This window comes from Apis mellifera, linkage group LG4 (assembly GCF_003254395.2).
Source record: "Apis mellifera strain DH4 linkage group LG4, Amel_HAv3.1, whole genome shotgun sequence".
NCBI lineage: Eukaryota > Metazoa > Arthropoda > Insecta > Hymenoptera > Apidae > Apis > Apis mellifera.
Window position 1 is genome coordinate 7,504,040 of NC_037641.1, and position 22,891 is coordinate 7,526,930.

The following is a 22,891-nucleotide window of genomic DNA, read 5'->3' on the forward strand; positions in this document are numbered from 1 at the left end:
TTTTCCATCGGCGCACTGTCAATAATAAATTTCCCTTCGCCAACTTATGAAATATTAAACTTCGAACGCGCCATTTATCGCGTCCATATACCTCAATTTAGATCCCGTATATTTCATCCCGTAAATGTGACACGCGAACCAGACGAGTAAACGTCACGTGGAAGCTTTCCTCTGTTCGGGAAGAATATATATATATATATATATACACTTTCGAAGAAGTGAAAAGTTGGTAATGTTTTCGAGCAAGAGGAAAGAATGTGATGAAAGAATGAAAGAGGATTCGAGTGATTGATCGCCTCCCCACCCCCTTTATCTTTAATTCGTTTCGCGAAGTGGAAGGCGCGAGCAGCTGCGTAATTATGAATCTCATTAAAATTCATAACGCGACGCTGAAAGTCATTAGCCTTAAGCGTCTGTCGTGCGTTGGTAACACCTTCGAGCCACTCTACGGCGATCAACCCTCTCCCCCCTCTGACGAGGTTGAAAAATAATTTCAACCCTCTCAAGGTTCGCCGTGTCACGATGTTTCGTGCCGCAAATAACAATTTTCTTAAGCGAGCTAAAAAAAAAAAAGAAAGAAACTTGGTGAAGTAGAATGAATTGTACGAGCTACGTGTACAAATTGAATAATGGATCTTCACTTCGAACGAGAAATAGAATTTAGAATTAAGAATGAGAGAAAGAGAGAGAGAGGGGAGAGAAAGAAAGAAAGAGAAAGAGGGAGGAAGCACGAAACGTAAATTATTTTTAATTAAAGGATTATTCTTTAAATTAAAAAGGATTTTCATTAATTAATCACATATTCGATATAAATACAATGTTATTTGTAAGTTAAAATTTTTGATAAAAAGCATTGCAATTCTAATTTCTAGATTTCATTATTTTACGATTCGAAAAATTATTTAATTGATGTCTAAAAAAGAAAGGTAAATGTCATTAAATTTTTTCGAAATGAATTTTCGTGTTTGATATACAAGACGTTAACAATAAATAACTCTGTAGAAAAGAGAATGAATGAACAACAGCATCGATTCTGTCTTTCATTGATGAATAACATGAATGATTCTTGCATTTTCTTTAATCAATTTTACAAGTGCAATTTTAATCATTGGAACATAAAATTATCAGGTGAAAAATAAACGAAGATTCGATGCAAACAAAACGTGAATCGTCAAAACTTTAAATCTATCAATCATAGACAAGACAAGCACATAACGTGATTCCTGAAATCTCCAATATTTGAACGAATATGATATCCATAGACTTCACTCGAATAAATATATTCACTGTCGAGTTAATCCTGGGAGCAAAGATTCTTTCGATTCTCTCTTTGGGCGGCCTTCCACTCTTTTTCCCGCCCTCAGGAACCGACAGGAAGTTTCAGAGAAACGAGTTACCTGCTCTTTTAGCCTGCACTTTCGGGGGAAATTCAGTTTCGACGGTGAATTCTCGGTTATGCGACCGCAACCAACGTCGCTCTTTGCTTTTACAACGTCTGATAAAGACGAATCGTTGCGCCACGGGTGCGGGAACACGCGGAGAAAGATCAAGGGGCGTTGCATGCAGGATAGAGGGTCGATGTGGACGAAAATTCGTCGGTCGATCTGCCTGAGGATTGAATCGGAAAATTTCGAACGCGTTCTTGAAGATCGTAGTAAAATGTAGTAAAAATATAGAATTTGTAGACATTTTGTGGACAGACTTTTAACTGTGTAATGTGAGTTATGGTGAAAAATATAATTGAGATTAATTTTTAAAATTAAATTAAGAAATGTTACTAATGATTTATAATTGTAAATTCTAATTTTTAAAATCCTATGCTATGTAATTTGAATTCTAGATCTAGGAATGAAAATACAGGATGGAAATGATGGGATAAATAATATATACGTTTCTCTTCTTATCCGCAGAAATAACAAATCTCCTTTTGAGAGGTGATCCATGACAATGAGATGAATATTTCTATATACTCGAACCAAATCCAAGTTTCTCGATGTATCATTCTCCTTCGTTCACGGTTGGACATCGAATTTATTATATTTTTCCTCGAATTTCTGGATCAGGAAATTGAGAGATTCTCGTTGCGACCGACGGACCAACTTTCCATTGTACGTTTCGTATACATGCACACACTTCTCTCCACTCTTCTCGTCCACGAGATATAATCTCGTAAGAAGTGTGTTGTCTCGCTTATCGAAAAGCCATAACTTCGAAACGATCCAATCTACATATATAATCATATATACAACGAAAGACACGAAAGTGTTGCAGGAAATAATGGATCGTGGTCAGCGATAAATAGGAAGATTGAATCCGAAACGCTGAATCGAATCGTTCCATTTCTTGTTTAGACTCGTTTGACGAGTACTTTTTTAAAAATACGAGAGGAGACGTGTCGATGTTTATCGCGTGGATTTGATTTACATTTCTTTTTTTTCCTTTTGTAATATTTGCAAAATGAAATGAAACTTCCTCTTCAATCTCGAACTCACAAATTGGTGAGATTTTTTTTATCATAAGGGTAATATTTTAATTTTCTTTACGAAGGATTTATTACGGGTTATCAATTGTGATTTTTGTATGGAAAACTTTAAGGATTATCCATTCCATTTTTCAAAGGACATTTAAAGAAGGAACGTTCAAGAAAAGTTGTCCGAGAAGAGGAAGAAGTTTCTTGAGAGAAACTTCTCTAATAAATCGAATCACTTTTTATCACGCTGTACTACACTCGCAATATAAATAGTCGAACGATAAATTTTCCAAGCCAGGTAGTAATACTAGAAACAACCTAGGTACATTCAACTTGCATTTTCTAAAATAACCTGTTTCAAACTTAAAACAACACTTCTCCATACCTTATATTATTCCATTCTCTTTTCTCGTATCGTCGGGTTACATATGTTGTATATTTTAAAAGATAACTTCTTGAAATAAAATCTATTCAATTTCACACAGTAGATAAATATATTTTCTCAACAATTATTATTAATTTATTAAAACATACATCCATATTTCAATCTTTCATCCAAAAACTTTTAAATGATCTACAAATCTCTAAATTATTCCTCATCTCTTCTCTAAAATTCCTTTCTCAAATTAATTGTCGACAGATATCTACTCGCGCTTCACGAAAAAAAAAAAAAAAGAAGGAAAAAAATCGGAGGAGCGATCGCACAAATTTTTCAAGGCGAAAAATTTCGAAAGCGTTAAAAAGCTAAAACGTGCCTTCTCCGCTTTATCCAATGGGCGAACGCTTCGAGCGTGGACGGGCGGAAGCGGGAATGAATTTTTCCGGAACGGCGTAGACGGCGCAATAATTAAAGCAGGCGTTGCGGATGTGGCCTGGGGAAAGAGATAGAGAGAGAGAGAGAGAGAGAGGGAGAAAAACAGCAGGCATCCGCTCGAATGCGGCACGCGGAAGTTACGAAAACATCCGGCCGAGCGAAAGGAGATCCATCCACCGTTCCCGATCTCCCGCAAAATAAGAAACACGCGAACAGGCATCAAAGAGGGATCAGACGAGGGGCGAGCTTCGAGCTTGTTCTCCCTGTGATACGAGCTTGCTCGGGGGTTGCGGAAGAGGAAACGTTTCGTCGTCGAAGCGAAACCTGCTTTTCCTGGTGGAGAAAAAAATAATGGTCGATATCGTCACGAGTTGTAGAAATATCTTCTAAGCGTTACTGATTTCGTGTTTCTTTTTCGTAGAGACTGGGGATTTTTGAATCGAACGTCACTTTCAAATACCTCTTCGATTATACCATCTTAATATTTTATTATCAACCATCGTTTCCTCCGAGGAAAAAACAAAGAGAAAAGAAATGTTATCCGACTGAGGTAAAAGTTGCCTTCGTTGCGTTTCTTCCTTCCTTGCTTTTATTTTTATTTTTTTTTTTCTTCTTCTTATCCCTTCGATAAAAGATACCAAGGAGGTGGATCGAGCGTGGAATAAAGGGTGCGGGGGAGGGAGGTAGAGATCTATAAAGAGCGATCGTAAAGTGGCGAACGTCACTTAAAGGGTCTTCGAGCCTCTATTACTTTGATAGAGACGAACCACTCCATGCTATTACCAATACACGAAATAAAAGCCAACTGGATAGGAACTGGAGGGAGGAGGAGGGAGGAGGAGGAGGAGGAGGAGGAGTAGAAAAGGGGGTGGCGACCGAGGAAGGCCTCCTCGCTTTCGACACCACTGTCGCTCGTGGCTCCAACGTCACGGATTCCTCCTCCTCCTCCCTGTTTCGTTTCCTTCCACTTGTTCGAGCCTCGCGCCCTCCCTCCCCCCTTCCCCACCCCTTCAAAGTGCCATTCGATCGGCCACGTTCCATTAAGGAAGGCCAAATATCGTTTTATCGACTCGCGACTCTCCCCTCCCCCTTCCTCATTCTTGAAAGCGTTTTTAATGGAAGTGATCCAGGTCGTCCTCAGTCTTTCTCCTTCCTTCCTATTTTCTCGCGACCCAGGAACCGTTTGTTATCGATTTTATGATTATCCGTTTATGATTACAAGATCCGTGTTTTGTGATCGCGCGTGTATCCCGATTTTTTTTTTTTTCTTCTCCACCGAACGATAGCGATTAAATTCGCGTTTCGAGCCCGGGTTTCCAGCATCCGAAGGTGAATTACAGCTCATCTGGAATGAACGGATACCTGAGAAACGCTAATGGATTGGTTTTTACGTGATTCTTGATTTCGTAATTACCGAGTACTCCTTCGTTTTTTTGAACCACTTTTGTCGGAATTGAATTGAAATCGTTCAGATTTTTCTGTGGATTTTGTGGATTTTCTTGTCTGAGTTCTGTTTTTTTGGGGAGAAGTATTATGGTATTGTTTGAACTTGGAAAATTGGTAATAGTTGATCGCATTGAATTTTACATTGGAACGAAGAAGAAGAATTATTTTGAACATTTTTGTGTAATGAAAAGGAAGTTCTTGTATTCTTTTTTCCTTCTCTCTTCCTTTTTAATTCAGGAACAGGATACGTGGGTCGCAATTAGAACAGAGGGAATTCGTTGTATTTCGTGTATTAATTCATCTGTATAGAATGTGTAACACCACTGATGCGAAATGTCATGTTGAACTGTGGATTGATTGGCGAGTCTATTCTTCCGCGTCAGATCAAAGCACAAGCTCTTTCTATTTTCTGTTCATTTGATCGATATTGCAATCTTTGTGTCAGGATATATATATATATATACTATGTATATATATATGTATTATAACAATCTTGTGTATCGGGGAACTGAATACAATACAACATATGTTTGATTAAATTTTCTTTTTCATTCTCCAATCGTTGGGAGTTCCGTTTCAATCAAATTCGACAGATATCCATTCTGCAATTTCCTCTTCAATTATATCATTTTTCGTGCATTTATTTTTTTATTTATCAGATCGACGTGCGATCTAAATATTTAATTTGGCAAGAGATATTGCACGAAGTTTAACGATATTCAATTTATGTAAAATAATTTTGATATCTTTTATTGTGCATGCCATTTTTTATTTATTTTTATTTTAATTTATAATCTTTAATACTATATCTAATTTGATAGATATTGTTACCATAGAAATAACGATCTGTTTTATCTCATTCTTTAGATTGGATACATTTAAATTTTCTATAAATAAATTTTCATTGATCTAGTAATTCTTAAATTTCAAACAATTGTTATTCTTTCCTTTTATATAAAGGAAATGTAATTAAATATATTAATGCAATCGTGACTGTTCAACGAGGTAATAAAAATATTTTCCAACGAATCAGCATCTATGTTCTCATTCTCATTGATCCGTGATTCTTTTCTTCGTGAACGATCTTCGATTCAAGCGATAATTAATCTTGTTTGCCGAAAAATAATGTACATGTATAATGGAAGGGGTGAGAGAGGGATGCAATTAAAATATCAGTTGCCAAACGACATCACGTCCTGGCGTATCACGATTGTGTTTTTCCTTTTTTTTCTCGACTGAAATCGATCGATCGTTATTAATGCCAGAAAATAAAAAAAATTTTCGTTGACGAGCGATCTAACGAGCGTGTCATAATTCTTCATTAAAAGGCGTCATTAAACCGATATTGCGTGCCAAAATTTCGTGGAATTTCATATCACTCTTGTAATTACGAGCCTTTTCTCTTGGACCCTTAAAAATTATCGATTGGATCGCGTGGTGAAGTCGTAAACACGGTTTTTTGAATCCGTCATTAATCGTGATTTGATCAATTTCTTTAGGAGTAAGGGATTTGATACGAAGATCAAATTTTTTTTTTTTTCTTTTTTGAAATTAAGTGTGTTTCTTCGTGCAAGAAGTTAAAAGTATCATTGAGAATTTCATTAAGAGAAGAGATTAAAGGATCTTGACATGGTTAAAAGATGTCAAAAAAAGAGAAAGAGAATTCCTGGTTTTATGTCCAAGACTACTAGAAGTTTTTTTGATAAAGTTTAAACAACATTTGAAGTGGTTCTTCAAGAAATCCGAGGCACTTCCTTTTTCTTTTTTCTTTTATTCTCGTTTCAAGAAGTTGAAGCACAATTCGTTGAATTTTATTTTCATCAAAAGATAAGTTTCATCTAAGCCTTTTGCAATGAAGGTATAATAAATGTTTTTAATGTGAAATTACACTTATGAGACGGTGTTATTTCTCATAATAAACGAGTTTTCATAATGCTCGTACAGATTGTTAAATAGGGAAAAAATTTTGTTAATTTGGAGCTTGCTTTCGTATTTATATGTTTAATCCTTTCTGCAGGTAGATTGTGGCGAGAAAACCACATTTCGTGGAGATCTCGGTTCTCTCTCTCCACTAAATAATATGTACAAAGCGTGAAATTTAAAATTCTTGTATATGTTTGTTCGCAAGTTGGATACAAAAGTGTAATTTCGTATTCTTTTATTCTCGAGCTCTCATAAATTGTTTCGTGTAATGTATCTTTTATAAATTTATGATGATAACTGATATTAAATTTTATTTTATTCTCTATAATTAAACTCAAAATTACAGAAATTCTCTTCTCTGTAAAATAATTTCTTCGTAACAATTTATCAAATAAATGGAACGAGTGGATGCTAATAGTAGATGCTAATTAATTTCTAACTAGCATTTGCTATAATTTTACTCAATATTTCATATCATATATTTCTATCTAATTACACCATACTTACTATCCCCATTAATTAGGTTTCGAGTGATGTCATTGCTCGATAAGTTGGTGCAATTAATAGTTCGAGATAACCGATAGTCCATTATTAAACATATTAAAGTGCTGTTAATATATTTTATTCGTAAACACAGAATTCCCCAAACGTTATAGGGAAATTTGTTGGAAGCAGGTGGAACGCATTCATGGCTCGCAAAATGTAATTTTGAAGAATAACTGAACTTATTATTTTATTATTTATCTATTATTACAGATGATCTATAGTTATATTTAATAATTTTTGCAAAATGTAATTTGTACTGTTTTAATGTTTATCTTTTATCGTATAAAAATTTACTATACAAGAAAAATAATTTCTTATTCATTTAACGAAATAATTAAAAAATTATTTGTGCGCATTCCTGATTAAAATTTCTTAGCAAATTTAAACAACATTCTCCCCTGACTATTAACTGATCACATTTCTTTAATCAGTCACAAACGATTTATTCCAAATTTTTAAAGTTTATTCCAAATTCTTAAAGTTTCTACAAAAAGGAAAAATTATCAAATTTTCGAAACAAGATCGATGGAATCGTGATCGTGAAAATTCTTCGCCAACATTATATATCTGGCTTCAGAGGGAATGGGCAAGAACGAGCAAACACGTTCGACGAAATTTCCCTTTACGACCATCTTTGCACCATCTAATCCGTCCCGTAAAAGCTTCACGGAATAGGGCACGGAGAAAGCCGAGGGCGAAACAGGAGGAAAGATTTTTCGAATAAAAGAGACGAAAGGGGTGAAAGGGGCAAAATCGAGACAAGATTTCAACGCGGATTCCGCAGACAGGAAGAGACGGCGCTGTGGTTGGGATTTTTCTTTGCCCCCCTTCCCTCTGGTAATTTGAAACGTTAAATCGTGCCGCTGTAATTTTTGCATGCCGTCTTATTTTCTCCTGGTTTTTTCGTTGTCGCTTATAAATCTCGCTGAAGTAGAATTCAAGAGCGGACGACATTCGATGAGAAAAAAAGAAGAATTTTTTAGCTAATGATTACATGTGAATAGTTTAATTTCTTCTTTCTTTTTTCTTTTTCTTCCATATTAATTGTTACGATAGATTTAATTAATTGTGACGTGATCTTAAGAAAGTAAGTTTTCTAAATTATTATATATTTGTTGTTATTTTTTTTTTAAATTACGTTGAGATTTTATTTATTTTTTTTACCTAAATATTTATTAGGAATCAAGAGTAATTTTGTATGAATATTAATATTTGTTAATCGAGAATCATCCGAATTGTTTTTAAAATTAAGGACTAAATGGATGACGAGATGAGATGACGGATAATTAATTAAATCGGAGAACGATTTAATCAATTACTTTAGGAGGATACTGGAACCAAATTTTTATTAAAAAGTATCAACGAAGAATATATCAACGACAAGAAGTAGACAAAGTTATGAACATCGTGTTTTATATCTGTTTTCACTGTTTCAATTCCAGATTGCTTTAAAAAAAACTGGTTCTTTTTGTTTATCTTCGATTCCGTGGAACGAAGATTGATTTTCTGCGGATGAAACAGTAGACAAATTATACTTTAGAGATACAGATTGCCCGTAGATGAAAAACAAGGAGAAAACAAGAAAAATATCTTACCTTTCGTTATTCTGGCAAACATTATAAAACGAATTATTATTAATAAAATAAACTCAAGTATATTACATATATTGTATTTAAATGTTTCTCTTAGATTTAACAAAAAATAATAAATACAATTATAAAAACTGTTTTTAATTAAAAAAAAAATTGTGTACAAATTAATTATTCTAATATCTTTCTTTTTTTCTTTTTCAGAGCTTGCCACAAACACCAGCTGGCGGTGTGGGTGGAAAAGGAAGCGGAAGTGCTGGCACCGGATCTGGTATGGTCAATGGTTCCGGTACCGATCATCAAGATATTCGTGACGGTGCTGCTATAAACACAGAACATGTGAGTAATTTTTCGATTAATAAAAAAATTAATCTCTCTTTTTTATCCACAAGAAAATTCCACAAGTTGCGAGAACGAAGACAACGATGATTTTATCTCATAAAATTAATCGTATTAAAATATCCACTACTTCCAACGAATCCTCCTCGAAATCTCACTAATAATTCGCATCTACCTAATACAAATTTCATATCTAAATTAGCATTTCCCGCTTAATCAATTCATCAATCAATCGTTACATCTAATATCTAATCTAGCTACATCTAATTCCTGATTTTATTAAATCATAACCTTCACAATTCCTTAATTATTCGATGATATTTCTACGAAGAATCCGCGAGGTGGCGTAGCAAAATCGTACCTTAAAAAAAAAAAGGAAAAAAAAAATCTTTTTTAATTCCCTAGAAGAGGGAAAAGAAAGAAGAGAGAGAAAAAGCTCGACGATGACTCGGTCGAACGGGCAAGAACAAGAATCGGCCCTCCCCCCCCCCCCTCCAGTTCCCCTCTATCCCAATGATTGCCGTTACTGTTCTTCACGAAACTTCCTTAAAAGTGGCGTGGACGAGAAAAGTTTCGCAGTGAAAGCAACAAAGTGAGTCGTTCACCGTCGTGCCGGCGGCCATTGTTCGCCTTCTTTTCGCCTTATTTCGCGGCCACTTTTATATCGTCCAGATATCCGGATCCAGAAGAGGAAGAAGAAGCCATTGGCCGTGTGGAGATCGGCCGCTTCGGGAATTTCTTCCCCTCCCCCTCCGATCTTCCTTTCTTCGTCGAAAAACTTATTTCTTACGATTCATTGACGTTGTTAATCGATAAGGAATTTCGCAATAACGATGGGATATGTGCGCCACTGTGGATGTATATCGAATATAGTCGATTCTATGTCGAATTGGAATGAATTTTCGTTCGATTAAACGATAATTATTTAATTTTAATCCATTCTTGGAAATTAGCATTATTATCGAAATAATACGAATTTTCTTTGGTTCTTCTTGGAAAATAGTATTTTGTCTCTTGATATTAGCGATGTCTCTAATTAATTTTAATGCCTTCTTATTGATCATAGTAATATTTTGATTGGTAATTTGTTTGATATATATTTAAATAATTAATTAGAAATCGGTTTTATTGCTTATTACTAGTATCTCGACACACCACCATGTGACGTAAACTGTCAATTCGAAATAAAGGAAAAAAGAAAAAGGGAAAAGAAATAAAGAAAGAATCGAAATTCGGTGGACATAACTCGGCAATCCAGGAATTAAGCGATTACTTGCGAAGTTAACCATTGTTTCAGCCAGTTCATCAATCGAGCCTCCTCCTCCTCCCATTTCATCCCTTTACGCAATCACATCCCCCTCCCTCCCCTCCTCCTTCCATCCCATTCGATCCAATCGCCTGATTTTCACACGTTGATTCATTCGCACGGAATTAAAACCTTTATCTACGTTTCTCCGCCTGCTTGGTCGAGATTCGAGCGACGAAAACAGACGTGCACGAGGTGGTGGAGGGATGGAAAGGGATGGAAAGCTCGCCTCGTTCGAATGCTCATCGAATCGTTTGTTTCGAATTGTTACGCGTTCCACGTTGATAAGCAACGTCAATTTTTTTTGTATCGTCTTTTTTTTTATTATTTTTCTTTCTTTTCTTTTCTTCTTTTTTTTTTCTATTTTTAGGTTGAGACTCCGACTCTTTTACTTTTCTTTTCGTCCTCTTTCTAAAAGAAGAGGGATGAAGTGTGTCATTACTGGTATGAACGGTTCGTTTCAGAGTTGTTATTCTTTTTCCTTTTTTAAAAAAAAGGAATAAAGGATAAAATAGTTTTTATATTTTTGATTGTGAGATGTTAAGATTGATTAAAAGAACAGGTGAAAAATTAATTAAATGATCAACTCCTTCTGATTCGATTAAGAATATTTATTTTCTAAGACATGAATAATATTTGTTAATAAGTGGATATTATTTTTCATTTATCTTTAAAGATAATCTACTTTTAGAATCGTTCAATTTTTCCATTTCCAGTGGGTTATTCGTTTGATCATTCATTGTCTTACAACTTCTCTTACAAATTTTACAGACATTGCATTCTTTTATTCTTTTCTCCACCAGCATGTTCTAATTTCTTTCTTTCTTTTCTTCAGCTTTTCATCTTTCTTTTTCTTGCTACATTTTTTTCCATTTCTTGATTCTGCAAAGTCTTACCTAATTACGTCTTCCCTCCTTATTATTTAAGATTGTAATTTCTTTAAATACTTTTTTTTTTATTTTATTACAGTTTAATTGATTTTCATTCATTTTTTCGATATTTGATTTTCTTTTTTATTCTCTCGTATTGTTTCATTTTATTAATTTTTATCAAATTTGACATTTTCCTCTAATTCTTTTTTCCTTTCCTTTTTTTCTAAGATGAAAAGATGTTTTCTGGAATTTTCGATGATGTGCTATCGATTTACATGAGATTGCGGAAAAATAGCCAGCCATGTTGGTTATATGGATTCTATAAACGAAAACCGAGATAGGAGCAGAGGAAAATGAGAAGGACTGCAGCCCAATATTTCTTCTCTGAGAGACGAGGGTTTCCAGCAAGTCATTGTACCTTATAGTATTTTAAACGACTTCCTGGAACAAATAGTTTGATCCACGAGAAAAATCGTTCAATGCTCGATATCAATTTTCATTTCTGATAACATTCATAAACTTAATTAATTCTTTATACTTGCTGATAAAATATTAGATCTTTCTTCTTTTTTCTATTAATTTCTAATCAACGAAACGAAATATTCACTTGAATCAATTTCGAAATGAAGTAAAAATTTAATTTCGAATAATATATTTTTCAATTTACATATTTTATTTTTAAAATTATTTAAAGGATGAAAAGAAGAAGAATCTTATTCATAAAGATAATCAATTTTCATAAACATTCCATATAGTGATCAAATTAAATTTCTCGTTCAATCTCTCTATAATAAGTGAAAATAATATTTTTCAAGAAAAATCGAAATCATTTTAATTTCTTCGAAGTCAAACGCGAATAAACTTGGTCGATAAATTACACGATGAAACAAATGCTATGATTTTGGCAACGACGAGACTAAATTGCGTCGGCATAACCGTATCTTCCCAAGAGTTTGTTACGTTTATGGGTTATCTGAGTGGGGCAGTTAGCCGGAAACCATGCTGACTATGAAGTTGCATCTTCTACTTCCCTTCCTCCGTTAAACACGCTCGCTAATTCCTTAATAAGAGAATACTCGGGACCTCACGAACTGATGATTGCGCCAGTAATCTCTCTTCCACCGTATATATACCGATATATATATATATACGTGTGTGCATAAGTAGCTCTCCTCTGATTGTTGTACGTGATCGTCGTGGAAATGAAACGAAAATCGATTCGATGCGTTCGTTGAACGGCAGATTCGTCGATGTACACTAAAGCTAAGCTTTATATACACATTCACGATAGAACGATTATTATTGAATAATTTATAACGACTCGAGTATCGAAATTATTTACATTTAGATTATTGATGCAGTTTGATCGTTTGATCAATTCCGGCCCATTAATAATTCTGACTTAATTATCTCAGATTTGAAGATCAATACACAATGCATAATTTCCTCGATTTTTGTTATTGAATTACTTATGGAATGGAATATGGATCGAATACTGACACGAGTTCCATGTATATTTAATGTTAAAGCGATGAAGGAATTTATGGAACTTTACACTTTTCTAGATTACTTCGATGTAAATTCTAAGTACATTCTTCGAAATCTGTCATTTAACTAGATCTATTTCAAATTCCATTTAAAATTCGTCCAATTGACTCGCAAAATATTCACTGTTTCAAAATTTAATATAGTTATATATGTGTAAGAAATAATTCTTAGTTAATTAAAGAAATGAAGAACAATTACATTGAATATAATCATCAATTTAAAATTCTCTTTAGTTGAATTCGATGATAATTTACCATTCAATCGTAGAAAAGAGAAGAAAAAAGTAAGTCAAAGAATGATACGACTATCGATCCAACTTTCAACATATGATTATTCAACAACGTAGGGAAAATTTTTGAAGTTCGTCACGAAAATGGTCCTAGCAGCCCCGGAAGTCGGCGATATTTCGGGGGAATTGAAAGTAGGAAAAGAGGATGAAGATGGTTCTGAATATCTGGCCACGTCGCACATCCGTCCATGCTTTATTTTCCATCGTTCTTTCCTTTCCTTTTCTTTTTTTTCTTTTTTTTTTTATTTTCATGCACTAACGATCGAACAGGAGGAAGGGGGAAAAAAAAATTAATTCTCGTAATTGCGATTCAAATTTCTTTCGAGCGAACCACCCACCCTTCCTTCCCTCCATTTTCATCCCCTTTTTCCTCTTCCTCTTTTTCTCGAGAAACCTTTGTTCTCCTTTCCTTTCTTTATAACAGCGTTGCTTTTTCTTTCCTACTTCCATTGACAATTCGCGGTTCACCGTGATCCCGGCCTTATTTATTTCCTTCGGGGAAAAATTCTACGCTTTCTCGTTTACTTTCCTTTTCTCTCACCCTCCCCTCGGCTTCCTTACTTTCTCGTTTTCATTAACGCCTGACCTACGTTGAATTTCCCTACGTTTCCTCGCGTATTAACAAATTTCTCTCCTTGTTGTTCCTCCCCTTTTGTTTTTGTCTTTTAATTTAATTTTATAGCAATTCTTATTTTGAATAGTTTAAAGGGTATTTTCATTAATTAGAAATCCTTTTCATCATTTGTTATTCCGCATTTTTATATATTTCTAAGATAAAAAGATTTTAGAAGGTACGATAAAATTGATTAAAATATAAAACTGCTCGATATAAGGTGAATCTTTAGGAGAATAATTTAGAAATATGATTTTTCTTTACCTTCCAATTTCTCGCAAACTGTATTTTCTCCGCGAAGCCTTCGACTTCGACTCGTTCTTCTTCCTCTTCTTTTTTTTTTTCCATTTTCCCCGATTCCATCGCATCCTTTCGCTTCTTTTTTTCAATCCCCTGTTCCGAACGTTCTTTTTATTTCGTCTTCATTTCATCTTCTTTGAACTACGCTCTAATTCCTTTCACTGTTCCAACGTCTCCTTTTGCCGAGTCGTCGTTTCTCAGCATGCATTGAATGCGCGCTGCCGGTGGCTTCCGTTTCCACCATGTATCAACGAATCTTTCTTGTTGCTTTATTTTTTAGACCGTGAAATTATGACCCGGTAATAATAAATAATCGAAACGTGCCACGATTCAAGAATATTTCTGAATGAGACAGTATATGATAAATAACCCTCGAGTTGATAAAAATCATTTTTAATATATTAATTTTACACAATATGAAAAAAGTAAAAATCTACCAAATATAGTTAATCATCCTTTATAATCTTTATAAATTTTCGTGGAATCAATATGTAATGTTTATCGTAAAGGATCTGGAATATCACATATGTACATAATTGATGAACGTGTGCATTTATTAAAAATAGAAATAAGTTTTTTTTTTAGATTTTTTTAGATTAATGTCTTGTTGAAGTTTTCTATCGAAATTACAGATAATTTTATTTATTATTGAGAATAAAGAGAAAAATTTATTCATTCTCAAACTAACAAATACGCTTCAATATAAATTGAAGTTTCTTAATTATTAATCAGTTAGCGAGTATAAAATCTTTCATTGATTTTAAAAAGGAAAAAGATCGAACGAAACGACTTTCAACGTCCTCCTTCCATACCTCCCGTTTATCCTCGAATGAAAAACGCAGCAATTAAAAGGAGACGGGCAGTTAAATTAAAGGCTGAATTAACAGATTGTCTTAAAGGCTGTGCACTCTTTCTTCCCGAGGTCGAGCATCTTTCGCGCGCCTCTTTCTCATGAAGGATTAATACAAAGGGAGGTGGATAAATGGAATAAAGATGAGTTGTTCCGCGTCGAATCGTTCGAATTGTTCCCGTGGAATCATTCGGGCTTTCAAGAGAGAATTTTCGTCTCATTTCCGATTCACGACACTGTAAAATCCACCCTTAATAGAACACTCTTTATCAATGAGAAAAAAAAATATGGAAAAAAAAATGTAACTCGTTCAATGCCCATTGTATTATCAAACCTCTTTTACGTGGTAATTTGAAAAAAATATTACGAGTAACTCGATTAACTAATCTCATAAACTTTTTCAATTACGATATTACAAACAATTATTACAATTTCCTCTTGATTTTACACGAAAGAGAATTTATAATTGATAATTTGTAATTTGTAATTACTTTATTAAATTTTCGATAGAAATATATTACATTTCCAAAGGAACGAAAAAAGAAATTATAATCTCTATAAAAATATCCATTCTTATACGATCGTACTATCATTTTCTCAATCCCCATTCTAAAACCCAGGAGTAGCAAATACCTTAATCCCTAAAAATCCCTAAGATAGATTCAATTAACGTCACTCTTGAAAAGAGATTTCATAGCTTCTCGTCACCATCTGACAAATACTTTATTACGAAGGAACGATGGGAAAAAAGAGGAAGAAAGAAAGAAAGAAAGGAAGAAAGAAAGGAAGGAAGAAAGAAAGGGAAGAAAAAGAATGGAAAAATAAAAATCGCTTTACGCTTTTCCTATCCGGCGAGCTTTCTATGCATTTTAATCGCATTTCGCGACATTTAAGGGGTAAGGGGGAGGGAAGGCGAGGGGAGGGGATGGTCGAGCATGAGAGGATTGGAAGCTGGTAGACGCACGATGTAACAACGAAAGAGTGTTGAACGTTTTATTAAGCCGGATGTATAAAAACCACGGCTCGAAAGGGTTGGAGGAGGGGAGGAGGAGGAGAAGGAGGGGGGAGTGGAAAGCATGCTGTTAGCGCGCTCGGATGAAATGAATAGAAAAGAAAGGAAGACTCAACGCGGTATAACAAAGGATGCCGGCAGCGTGGCTCTGAATTTGCCCTCTCTCAACTCCCCTCCCCCTTCGTCCCCTATTTTTCCTGGCGCATTGCTTGTTATTTCTCTCTCTCTCTCTTCATCTCTCCTTTCCTTCCGTCTCTCCCTTCTTCTTCTTCTGTTCAAACTACGTAATGTGGAAAGCGTTAGAAATGCTCGCCAATTCCGTGCCCGTTCTTCCTCGGATAAATTCAAAGGCGATCCGTTTTATTGAAACGCTAATACTAGATATTAAACGGAAGAAATCTTGCTATCGTGTTGCCATTGTGTTGCATGGAATAGTTGAGTGGAAAGTTTTATTTCACAGATTGGTCGATCGAGAAAGAATAGGATCGTCGATATAATGTTGATCGTTTCGAAACATGTTATTTCAGATTTTTTGTGCGAGATTTATTCGTGATTGTTCGCAATATATTTGGAATGTTTTTGAAATTGAGGTGAGTTAAAGATGATTGATACATAAGAGGAACGAAGATAAGAGATGTTAATTGCAATTAATCCGTTAAATTTGCACGAGTGAAAAGTTTGGCCAGATTCTTTATATAATTTGCATTCCAAGGTGGGAAAGTTCGACGAATAATCAAAGTAAATTACGCGTTAACAATTTTTAATCGCCTGAACCGACTAGCTTCACTTAGAATTTAATTAAAGAATAAACTTTTCACCCGGTTTCTCACCTAGATTAATCGCAACAAGAATTAAATACAGTTTCTCTTCAAGTCCCTTTTACTTTGCTAAAAGATTTAAAGGGATTAAACGAGCTTGTTTATCATTTTCTTCGGTAGAATTAATCATTTTTGCTTAACAGCTTCGGGTACGAAGTCAGTGTATAATAATAAAAAAAAAAATATTAATAAAAAAATCACTTTTCTTCTAAGAAATTATTCTCAACCATTCTATCTATATTATTTATCAAAACGTTGTGTTTGAACATTTTTAATAATTTTCATTCTAATTACTTCAGAACATTCTATATTCTATTTGTCAATGTAAAATTACTTCCACCATTTATCTGTCTAATTCAAATCGTTCTAATTCAACTCCAACATAAAATAAAAAATTATTATATGAATACGAATCTAATTTCACAAATTAAACTCTATTTTTATTAACTTTTTCGATAAGACGGGGACGTTTAGAATTCCATTAAAATTCTCGGAAAGGGAAGAACGACATAAGATTACCGGACAAAGAATCCAACACGCGAGAAGCTGAGCGAAATTTTCGTAGTCACGGTGTCGCTCGTAAACTGCAATCACTGCCAAGGCGTCGTTTCGTATTTTCCAGCGTCACTGCTCGAAAATTTGTTATCGCAATCACTCGTATCACCTGTTCGCATCCAATTTCTCCCGAATGAAAACACCGTTGATCTTTTTAAAACAGAACGAACACTCATCGTGATCGATTCCTCCCACAGTTCCAAAGTTTAATCATTTAAAATGCAATAAAAAAGATATTTTCTCCTCAAACAAATTTCTATTTATAAAAACTAATCAAGTGTCGAATTTTATACGTGCCCAAACTTAAATATAATGAACATAATTATAAATTGTAGATCTCAAGATATATGAAAAGGTTTCCACTTCTCTCATTTACATATTATATTTCTCCATGAAACTTTAAGTTACATCTATAAATAAAATCATGATTTCATGATTGAAATTTCATAAGGGTTGTTTCTATCATTTCTCAATTATTTGAAATTACATTTCTTCATTTTCAAATCTTCGATTCCATTGTGATGATGAAAATTCATGAAAATGCTGTTCATCCCCTCTAGTTACGAGAAATCTATCCTTTCCGTAACAAGATCTGGCTAAACACGTAAATAAATCGTGATCCCTTTTTTTTATATATATCTTCAGCACGAAGCAATAAAGTTTACAATCTTTCCACGTGCACGATCTCGCAGCTGGATGCGATCTGAAAGCTTGTGCAAACTCAGCTCGGACACGTTTGCCAGATGAGCAAATTTTTCATAAGGGTTGTCTGGAAATTTTACGCTTCTTTCGATTTCTTCACGACACAATGGGGTAGGTTTTGTTGTCTCTGGTTGGATTCATATTTGGTTGGATCAGGGGGTGAATTATTTAGAATGATGATAAAGAAGCAATATTGGGATATTGGAGAGTCCCTCCTTTGGAGAGGATTGCCGTGAAATTGAAGTGTTTGATAAGGGGAGATGATACTTGGAATGTGTTTTCTTTGGAGAATTGGAAAGTAGATGAAGTAATATTGTTTGGTGGGATGAAATTGATATTTGAGGAAGATGTTGATTATTTGAGTTAAAGTGTTTAACAAAATGATTTCTCTTTTTTTTTTTTTAAGAAATCTTACTGCAGTTTGCAAATAAATATTCAAAATTGAATTTTCTTTTTAAATAACTTTTAGATATTGTAATATTAGTCCTTTTTTTATTATCTCGAACAAAAATCAATTTCTACTCTTCAACAATAAAATACACTCACACTAATATAAGACTCGTAACTTTTACTTAAAATCAAAATTCAAAATCTTAATTTTTAAACATTCGTCATATATTCATGTTTTCCATTTCCATTCCATCTCTATAATTCATCTTATCCTTGATCAATTAATTATTGAAATCTTGTTTAAATCTCACTTTTATGATTCACTTTTACCATCGCACTGTTTTTTTCTTTTTTCACCCTAATACAAAAGGCTTTTTGAAATAAGGAGCGAACAAGCTCTAATGGATTCCATCAGACTGGATAAATTTCACTGGAATCATCCTTCAAGATTCTTCATTATTTCGCGATCACTTATTACAAGCTTACCTTCGTTCTCGAGCCGGAGTGCATCAGAGCCCGATGAATCCATCCTCTCGTCCCTCGGGCTAATCGTTCTATTTCATCCTTTCCGAGTTCGAGAGATAGATTACGTTATTCCTTCGGAAGATGGACTTTAATTAACACGTACGTTTAATCAAAATTCTTCAACTTAAGTTTATTAAAGAAGAGATCATCGAAAAAGAAAAATTGAGCGATAACCCATAGCAGAATTTAACAGATTAACTAATTTCACGAAATTGAAACATCAGGATTCGAGTAAAATTTTCATTTAGATGAATATTATTTAAAATTGCTTTAAAAGAATCATTTGGGAAAATATTGGCAAAAAAAAGAAAATCAGTTCGATGTTCATGCAGCGAATTATCAAAGTTACCTCTTCATCTACAAGCCTCTGTTTTGCCTTTCGAGGTGTGGTGGAACGTCGACAACTTTGACAACGGTTTCTAATCCACGTGCACGCCGAGAAATGAAATTTTCACGCGACATGCCGTTCCTCCCTACCTCGAATCACTAAACGAATCCGAAATTGTGTCGCAGCTTTGTTCAAAGAACCTATATATATATATATATATATATATATATATATATATATATAGAAGGACGCGTGTATTGAAACGTGTCTGGATTACGCGAGATTAATCGTTGAGAAGGTTGTGGCAAGATTGTGGAGACTATCTGCGGTTCTTTGCCTCGGTATGCTGCAATTTTGCAGTTTAATGGAAATGAGAAATTTTGCTCTCTATAGACCATAATTAATTTCTCAGTTGGTAGATACAACTTGTACTTGCAAGTTTAAAGGGTATAAATTGAAAATTAATTATTTTGAGAAAAAAAGAATTTTTGTAATTAATGTAAGGATGTATGTAAACTTCGATAAATTTGTTAGATCAGAATATTAGATAGAAGAGAGAATAAATTAAAAGAGTTGGAATATAAATGAATGGTTTATAGAAATTATTTTTAGTATAATAAATAATGTTCCTCTACGTCTTTCGCACGTTTGAGATTAAATATTTTATAAAATTCCTTCAAAATTCTTACAAAATATTTGCCAATCACATTAAAAATAATTTCTATAATTGTGAAATGGAAAGATGAATAGCAATAGAGAATAAAATTTCCACCATAATTCCATCCATTATCATTCCATCCACGAAAAATTTACTTACAATTTACTTTCTTGAAATCGAATAGTTTCTATTTTTCGAGTTTCTTTTTCGACATTCATCTTTTTTTTATAATTAAACTAAGCAAACGTACAAGCAAGATTTACAAAGAAATTTACAAGTTCAAAAATGAAACTTGATAAGCTTTTTATAATCCATCGACGAAATGTAAAAAACGTCCCAAATCCTCGTCGTCCAAAATCCATTCTCCCATCTCCCTTTCCTTCCAAGCATCCGGTATTAACCACCCAAGGGAAGTCTTTGGAAAACGCAGATTTCACATACATACATACATACACGCATACACACACATATATACTCACTGTGCAAGTTATCTCAGGAAGCACTCGCATGATACCGGTTGTTGCTAGTACGACTCGAAACGAGGTGCAAAACAAAAGCGGTTTAAGCGGGAGAAAGAGGAAGAGAGAGAGAGAGAGAGGGTGTCTGGGAGGGTGGATCGATGGTGAAAACAAAAACGGCCTCGGCCCGTGGAAGCTAGGATAGCCTGGTGACGTTGGAATGTTTTATAACGGGTGGACCGAGCGTTTTCTCCGTCCCTTCGTGTTCCCTTCTCCCTTTTCTTCTTCGTCTCCGTTTTATTTTCCTTTTTTTTTCCTTTTTTTTTTTTTTGGACAGGAACGACGCCAGATCCCGGAATGGCCGCGATTGTTACGGCGACGACAAAAGTTTAGCTAAAACGGAAGGGTCCCACGATCTCGCGGATTTCTTTCCACGATTTTTTCCCCCTCCCGATTAAACGCGCCTCGCAATTGTCAACCCGCGAAAAAAACGGGGTTCTCCTTGGTTATAATCCAGCGTATGATATTCGTCGTTGCATTGAACGATCAGAGAAAGAAGGAGGTAACAAGGAGATGTAAATTGTTCAGATAGGATGAATAATGGAGTGAATTAATTGAATTAATGTACGTTTGTATGGAGATTAAATTGATAATCTTGATGAAATTTTAATAATAAGTAGTACAGAATCGATTAAATGTAAAGGTTTATTTCATTTCGAATAATTCTTTAAATTTAGAGTCTTGTAGATGCACACTGAAATCGTAATTTATCTTAAAACTCGATTAAATTCTATTAAAATTAAGAGAACTTCGAACAATATATGATATATAATTTTAATAAGTAAAAATTTTATAATAAGTAATAGAGAATTAAAGATGTAAAAATTTATTTCATTTCGAAGAATTCTTTAAATTTAGAGTCTTGTAGACGCACACTGAAATCGTAATTTATCTTAAAACTCGATTAAATCCTTAATTAATTAAAATTAAGAGAACTTCTAATAACATATAACTCTGAAGATGGCGGTTCCTCTTTAAAATTCCTTTTGATAAGGGAATGTGAAGCGAGAGATAATTTTTAATCCTTCACCACCTTCGTTCTTGTCGTTTCATTATTCTAACAGATATAATTTTTGAAGAAAGAGTAATACTCGATTATCAGGATAAAATATGGATTATAATTACAATTATATATAAATAGCTTTGAGTTCTCGATTGAGAATAAAGAATAAAGAATAATCTTTCCCTATTTTCATAGCTTCTTCCATTTGTCATTTCGATCAACCGTGCAATTATCCAAACGAGAATCGGTAAAAAACTTTGCAAGATCTCACCTTCCATGGCTCCCAGGCTCATTTGCATTCGACGAATCGACGGTCTAAAACTTCACTTCGAAGGCGCAAATTTCGAAACGGCAAGTTTTTCTTCCAAATCAGACTCCCTGGCCCTTCCTCCCCCTCCCTCCCCCATTCCGATGGCAAGTTTACGAGCCGAGGAATTCCGCCCCGTCAATACTGTATTAGCCCACGATAAGTTTAAGCCATTTGAATCCGGGGCCGGGCTTACCTAGCCGACCGTCGCAACTTTAATGGCTCGCAGATTTACACGGGTAGAAACTTTGTTACAGGGCCGAGTGAAAAGCTCGAGGCATTCGACTCTGTCTCCGACCGAAACGAATTTCTGATTTCGCACACGTACCAACTTGCAAGAGTTTCCCCTCCCGTTATTCTAATCTGTTAAAGCATTGCGAATCGTTAAAATAGCTTCGCGGAAACATATTTTATTTTCGTTTACTTATCGAACATGATAATTTTACTTGGAAAAGCTTTTAGAAAAATAATAATAAAAAACAGAAAAATAACGAATATATATATATATATATAGGGATAAGAGAATCGATAAAGAACTTAAATTATCGCATGTGAAGTAAAATAAATGCATATATTATAATACAAGATTTTTAAAATTAACAAAATTGCAATACGTTTTGCGAGTCGATCAACGGATTCTTATACTCTTTCAAAGTGAGTAAAGTGATCAATTTTGACCCTTCAATTGGCCAAATGGTTCAATAAAATTCACGATAAACGCAATAGAAACGAAAAATCCATTGAAGAGGATTACTGAAAAAAAAGAAAGGAAGAAATTGTAGAAATTGCCAGATTGATTTTCGAGAATTGGAATTTGAATTGGAATTTCACTAGTTATTACATTTCTATTTCATATCGAATATCGCAAAGTGAGATATATTTACGAGATCTATAAACTTGTAAAATATGGAATACGAATACGTTTCTGCTACGTTGAAGTTCGCGAGCCTGTAAAATTTCAACGATTATTATATCGCGCTTAGCGGCCGATAACGAGTGGCACGAAATCAGTTTCATGGAACCCTCTCTGTGATTCAAACGAATTTAAATCCCATCCCATCCGTTAAATATCGGTTTAACGACATTATCGACCGACTGCCGTATTTCCTGTGCAATCAGATCCGGCTTTATGCATCAGCATATTTAATCGTGCGACGACGACGTTACGTT

The 22,891-nt window shown here is 34.3% G+C and overlaps 1 protein-coding gene across 1 annotated transcript in view; it reads left to right on the top strand.

The window, feature by feature from the left end:
- The window catches only part of LOC412801 (mediator of RNA polymerase II transcription subunit 12), a 479,417-nt gene that overhangs the window by 417,516 nt on the left and 39,010 nt on the right, over window positions 1-22,891 (top strand). The window contains exon 5 of the mRNA XM_396254.7: window positions 8,993-9,127. Within this exon, the coding sequence (XP_396254.6) occupies window positions 8,993-9,127 (135 nt within the window). The remainder of the gene's footprint in view (window positions 1-8,992; window positions 9,128-22,891) is intronic.